The sequence below is a fragment of the Elephantulus edwardii genome, unplaced genomic scaffold (assembly GCF_000299155.1).
Source record: "Elephantulus edwardii isolate Elephantulus edwardi_28Jun2011 unplaced genomic scaffold, EleEdw1.0 scaffold00313, whole genome shotgun sequence".
NCBI classification, from domain to species: Eukaryota; Metazoa; Chordata; class Mammalia; order Macroscelidea; family Macroscelididae; genus Elephantulus; species Elephantulus edwardii.
In genome coordinates this window covers 1,705,442-1,712,129 of record NW_006400063.1, presented here as the reverse complement: position 1 = coordinate 1,712,129, position 6,688 = coordinate 1,705,442, and the positions used below count along the sequence as shown (strand labels likewise).

Genomic DNA, 6,688 nt, shown 5'->3' with positions numbered 1-6,688 from the left:
TGAGAGGGAGCTTAAAAATCCTTACCTCTAAGAAGAAACTTGGTTTCACCCACTTCAGGGCAGACTTGTTTGTTTCCTGGGCAGTCCATGGTATGCTCAGTACTCTTCTTCAGACCACAGCTCAAAAACATCGATTCCTCTTCTGTCATCCTTATTCATAGTCCAACTCTCTAATGCATACAAAGATCATGGCCTGGATAAGGTGCACTTTATGACCCAGCTATTTCACTATGAGGAATATACCCCAAATAAATAACAGACATGAATAGATATTATGTACACCTATGTTTATTGAAACATTTTTCACAATATTAAGAAGGTGGAATCAGCTAAAATGCCCATCAACAAACAAATGGATAGAGAGACAATGTGGAATATTCACACAATTAAATACTATGTAGCATTAAAAAAGAAGAATGCATTAACTACTACACAACTTGAGGGAGTCCAGAGGACATTATGCTGAATAAAATAATGCTGTCACAATAGGATAAATATTGCATAAGACTGCTACTGTGAAAATAGGAGGGTGATTGTGAGGAGGCGGAGAGAACAGAAATAGAATGTATAGACAATGAACACTGTAAAGAAAGGACCAACCTGGATGAACAGATAATATGAATACTGCAATTAGCAACTTGAAACAGGACATGTACAACTGTTCAAGTGGAAAGGGAGAAGGAGAGAAGGAGGTGGGGCAAAAAGGGGAAGGAGGAAAACAACAACCAACTAAAAAAAATAGGGCAGCATAAATTAATGGAAGGACAATTAGAGGGAAGGAAAAAGCAAGGTTCAATGAGGATTTGATAAGATGTGATAAAATGCATTGATCAATTATAATTAATATTATAAAACAAAATGCCTATGAATGGTTACATGAAAACCAATTTAAATATCCACAAGCTGGTCTGTGGGAGGCAGTATTCCCGAGGAAAATTATGTCTAGTCAATTAATTTAAACAGTACTTCTTTTCACACAATAGAAATCTTTGTCTCATAAGAAAGAGCAAAAGTAGTTTCCAGACTTTCCCCCCTTAACTAACTTCATCTCAATTTTCAAAACAAAATAAAAAAGTAACCCCACCCCCACCCCCAAAAGGCTCAAAGCATTTAACACTCAGTAAAGTTTTCAGTAGCCAGGCATCAATCCTGTCTAAGCTATGTTCTGAAGGCAGTTAAGCTCCTTTCTTCCATCCTGGAATTTATTTCACAAGCATTCCTGAACATGCTTCTAAACCTAGCAGATATTCAAATGCATCACAAGCTTTTGAGGACTTGAAAAACAGAAAAGAAAATCTGGGGAAAACTCTTAACCTGTCATGAAATCTATACATAAAGGAGAAAAAACACAAAACAGCTCAGGTAACTCCTCTGATCCTGCAGTCAATCCTTCTTCACACAGATGTACCAGGGTCATGCTTGCGTTGTGGAAGGCATGCGCTTGGGCAGGCTTTCGGTAACAACTATTCAGGTATGATGTTCTGCATACTTGCTTCCCCAATGAGTAGAGAGCAATGGAAACACTCAGAAAGAACTACACTTCCAATGATTATTTGTAGGATCAAAGGCAGCTACAGATGGCAACATGGAGGTTAATTAACCACATCATAATAGTAATTTCTTAGTCTCAGCTCCACTGCTGCGAATCCAGGTCTGTTCTCCACCCTAAAAAGCAAAAAAAAAAAAAAAAAAAAAGAATTATGTGTCAATGCATATTGTGTGTTGAATTGACTCTTTCTGATATAACTAAAATGAGATGAGGTCATTAGGATAGACCCTAATCCAATATGGCTAGTGTTCTTGTAAGAGACAGATAGAGAGAACACTATGTTATACGGAGGTAAAGGTTGAAATGAGACATCTATAAGCCGAAGGAAAGGAACAGTAACTCCAAGGAAGAGTCAGAAAAAGCTGGAAGAGGCAAGAAAGGATCTTGCACTGCAGGCATCTTGATTCACACCTTAATAGTCTCCAGAAATGTGGTATGTTTATCATTTTTTTTTAAAAAGCAATTCATTACTCCATTTTCAGTGAAATTTTATAAAATTTAGGTTCCCATTAAAAATTTCTACACAAATCAATAACTTTGGTTACACTGAATACAATGCATGGACAATTTTATTCCTTTTATTTTCATTGTTCTGTTTCTCTGCCCTAGTACTTTCTCAGCTTTGTTTTAAAGGAATGACTGACTCTTAGTCTCATACTGATTATTTTTTAAAGTAGCACAGAAAAGGGTGCCCCAACAGAGTGTGGAAATTATTGAACAATATCACTGATATCACATGCAAGCAAAATCCTGCTAATAGTTATAAAAAAATTATTGGATCAGTACATTGACAGAGAACTAGGAGAAATACAGGCCAAGTTTAGAAGAGGCTGTGGCACCAGAGGCATTACTGCCAATGTCAGATGGATCTTGACGAAAAGCAAAAAGTACCAGAGGAATATCTACTTGTATTTCACTGACTATGCAAACGCATTTGACTGTAGAAGAGCATAATAAATTGTGGCTAACCTTGAGAAGAATGGGAATCTCAGAACATTAACTTGTACTCATGCAAAACTAATACTTAGACCAGGAGGCAGTTGTTAGACAGAGCAAGGAAACACTGCCTGGTTCAAAATCAGGCAAGGAGTGCATCAGGGATACATCCTGTCTGCAATCTATATGGAGAACAGATCATTCAGGGAGGCTAGACCTTATGAGTTGAATGTGACACCAGAATTGGAGGAAGACTCATCAACAACCTGCATTTTGCAGATGACACAACCTTGCCTGCTGAGTTTGAGAAGGACCTGTAGTGACTGCTGCAGAATGACAAGGGCTGTAGTCAACAATATGGAAGTTCAACATCAAGAAGATAAAAATTCTCACCACTGGACCAACTGGCAACACCATGATAGATGGAAGATATAAAAAGAATTGATGCCTTTGAGTTGTGGTAATGGAGAAGAGTATTGAACATACCATGGACTGCCAAGAGAACAAACAGATTTATCCTGGAGAGGGTGAAATCAGGCTGCTCCTTGAAGGCAAGGATTTTGAAACTCTGTCTCACATACTTTGAGCATGTGGCCAGGATAGACCAGTCCCTGGAGAAGGACATCATTCTTCGAAGGGTGGAGGGACAGAACAGGAGAGGAAGACCCCAGATGAGATAGACTGACACAGTTAACTGGGGTAATAGGAGTTTGTTGGAGATAGTGAGACTAACTCCGGATAAGGCAAGGTTCAAAGCTATTTTAATCACAAGTGACTCGATGGCATAGAACAACAACAACAACAACAATAGTACTCACAAGTGATAGTATTTATTTTGTAAACCATCTGTTACTTAGTTTAATGGTTTTCTCAGGGCTAATTTTGGTTTGTGGCTTAAAGAATATCACAGGGCAAGAGTGTCAGGAAGTCTTCCCGTCTCAGCTGGTTCAGTTAAGTCTTGGTTTTTATGAAAGACTTAAGGTTTTGTTCTACATTTCTTCTTTCCTATCAGGATCTATGTATGGTAGCCCTGATAAGAACACTTGGTAGTAGAAAACTATAGGCCAGTATCTCTCATGAACATAGATGCAAAAATCCTGAATAAAATCCTGGCCAACAGATACATTAAAAAAATAATAATAATTCCCCATGACCAAGTGGGATTCATAACAGGTATGCAAGGATGGCTCAACATAAGAAAAACAGTCAGTGTAATTCATCACATTAACAAAGCAAAGAACAAGAACCACATGACCCTCTCAATTGATGCAGAAAAGGCCTTTGACAAAATCCAACACCCTTTCCTGATTAAAACACTAAACAAAATAGGATTAGAGGGGAATTTCTTCAACATAGTAAAAAGTATATGCACAAACCCAAGAGCAAATATTGTTCTCAATGGAGAGAGATTTAAGGCATTACTATGAAACAGGAACCAGGAAAGGATGCCCACCATCACCTTTCCTATTCAATTTGGTATTGGAAGTCTTAGTGATAGCAATAAGGCAAGAGAAGGAAAAAAGAGGTATCCAAATTGGCAAAGAGGAGGTAAAATTATCTTTCTACGCAGATGATATGACAGCATATTTAGAAAACCCTAAAGACTCAGCAAGAAAACTACTGGACATAGATGACCAATTCACCAAAGTGTCAGGATACAAGAGCAACATAAAAAAATCAATTGGATTTCTTTATAGTGACAAAGTGCCGAACTGGAGCTAAGAAAAACAATACCCTTCACAACAGCTAATCACAAGATTAAATACTTGAGAGTAAACCTAACCAGAAACACAAAAGATCTAGTCAAAGAAAATTATAAACCATTACTATAAGAAACAAAAAGAGACCTGAAGAAGTGGAAGAATTTTTCTTGCTCATGGATAGGAAGAGTTAATACTGTGAAGGTGGCAGTACTACCAAAGGCAATTTACATGTTCAATGTAATCCCAATGTTGTTGTTGTTGTTGTTAGGTGCCATCACGTCACCTGAGACTCATAGCCACCCTATGTACAAGAGCCCTAAATGCTGCTATATCCTGTGCCAACCTTGCCATCTCCGACACACTCATTGTACCACCCCAATCACAGAATCGGTCTATTTCATCAAGGGTTTTCCTCTCCTGCACCGTCCCTCCACTCTCCCAAACATGATGAACCGCTCCAAGGAGCTCCAAGTCTCCCTTTGCAACATGCCCAAAGTATGTCAGAGGAACCTTCAAATCCTTGACTCCAAGGAGCATTCTGGCTTTACCCTCTCCAGGACTAACCTGTTTGTTCTCCTAGCAGTCCATGGTATATTCAACACTCTTCTCCAGCACCAGAGCTCAAAGCCATCAATTCTCTTGTTATCACCCCTAGTCACTGTTCAACTCTCTGATGCATAGCACTTAATTGTGAAGACTACAGCTTGGATCAGGCACACCTTAGTCTCCAGCCTGATGCCACTGTTCTTCAGTACTCTTGAGAGGTCCCTCACAGCTGACTTTCCCAATGTAATTTGTCTCCTGATTTCCTGGCTGCTGTTACCAAGAGTGTTAACTGTGGAATCAAGTAAACTAAAACTGGTAACTATCTCAATCTCTTCACCATCCATACTGATGCCGTCAATTGGCCCAGTGGTGAGAATCTTTGTTATCTTGACGTTGAGCTTCAATCCGTATTGAAGGCTGCAGTCCTTGACCTTCTGCAGCAAGCGCTTCAGGTCCTCCTCGGTTTCAGCAAGCAGGGTTGCATCATCTGCATAACACAGGTTGTTGATGACTTTTCACCAATCCTGATGCCACATTCCTCTTTGTACAGCCCAGTGTCTCAGATGATCTGTTCTGCATACAGACTGAAAAGGTATGGAGACAAAATACATCCCTGATGGACCCCCTTCTTGATTTTGAACCATGTAGTGTCTCCTTTGCTCTGTTCGGACAACGGCCTCTTGGTCCAAGTACAAGTTTCACATAAGCACAATCAAATGTTCTGGGATTCCCTCAGAGTCAGCCATAGATTGTTGTGATCCACATAAGTCAAGAGCTTTTACATAGTCAATGAAGCACAGATAGACATTCCTCTGGTAGTCTCTGCTTTCTGCCAAGATCCATCTTACATTAGTTATAATATCCCTAGTAATCCCAATACAAATACCAATTCCATTCTTCAATGAGATGGAAAAGGCAATCTCCAATTTCATTTGGAATGGAAAGAGATCCTGAATAAGCAAAGCACTCCTTAAAAATAGAAACAAGGTAGGAGGCATCTCACTCCCTGATTTAAAATCCTACTACACTGCTGTGGGGGCCAAGACAGTATGGTACTGGTACAAACAAGTAGATCAATGGAATAGAATAGAGAATCCAGAAATCAGCCCATCTACATAGGTCAATTGATTTTTGACAAAGAGATAAAATCAGTTAAGTGGGGAAATGACAGGCTTTTTAACAAATGGTGCTGGCAAAATTGGAAAACTATTTGTAGAAAATTCAAGCAAGATTCACACTTCATTCCATATACAAAAACCAACTCAAAATGGATCATGGACCTAAGACTAAAACCAAGGACTATAAATTTCATTAAAGAAAAGTTTGGAAGAACTCAAATCACCGCCCATTTTCTCAGGTAACACAGAAGATGCCAAAACCAGGCGGCATTTGTTCGGGCCCTTGGGCATGTGGCCCTCAGGCCAAGAAAAACCTATTTACACACCAGTTCTACAGGACACATCGCTTTCCCTCGGGAAACATTACCACTAAACTTCAGAGACATTGGTCCCAACATAAGGAACTACCAGCAGCTGATGTGTTTGGAATCACAGAAGCCTAGGAAGCTTCATATAGAAGCTATTAGATCAAGGGCTGGTCAATGGGAAATAGAGGTGAAGGGAGTGGGTAGAAGTGGATGGGTATCCTGGTGGATGGTGGAGCAGGGAAATATAGGGTAAAGACCAGTGTGCCAAAGGCAGGGACAACACTGACACTAATGGTTAACTCCACAATAAGGGATATACCTTTCACTTTTTCTATAAAATGCTGGTCTGCCTGATACTTCTCTAAATCTGAACATTCAGATTAAGACAGACTAGGAAGAAGGATTGGCCATCCACTTCCGAAATAGCAGGCCTCTGAAAACCCTATATACAAATGAAGATGACACAACACTGCTTGCTGAAACTGAGGAGGACCTGAAGTGCTTGCTGCAGATAGTCAAGGACTGCAG

General features: G+C 39.6%; 1 protein-coding gene across 2 annotated transcripts in view; it reads right to left on the bottom strand.

The window, feature by feature from the left end:
• Positions 1-1,592: 1,592 nt before the first annotated feature.
• SYK (spleen tyrosine kinase) overlaps positions 1,593-6,688 on the bottom strand; it is a 248,996-nt gene continuing 243,900 nt past the window's right edge. For both annotated transcript variants that reach the window (XM_006901174.1, XM_006901175.1), the window contains one exon: positions 1,593-1,665. In XM_006901174.1, the coding sequence (XP_006901236.1) occupies positions 1,593-1,665 (73 nt within the window). The remainder of the gene's footprint in view (positions 1,666-6,688) is intronic.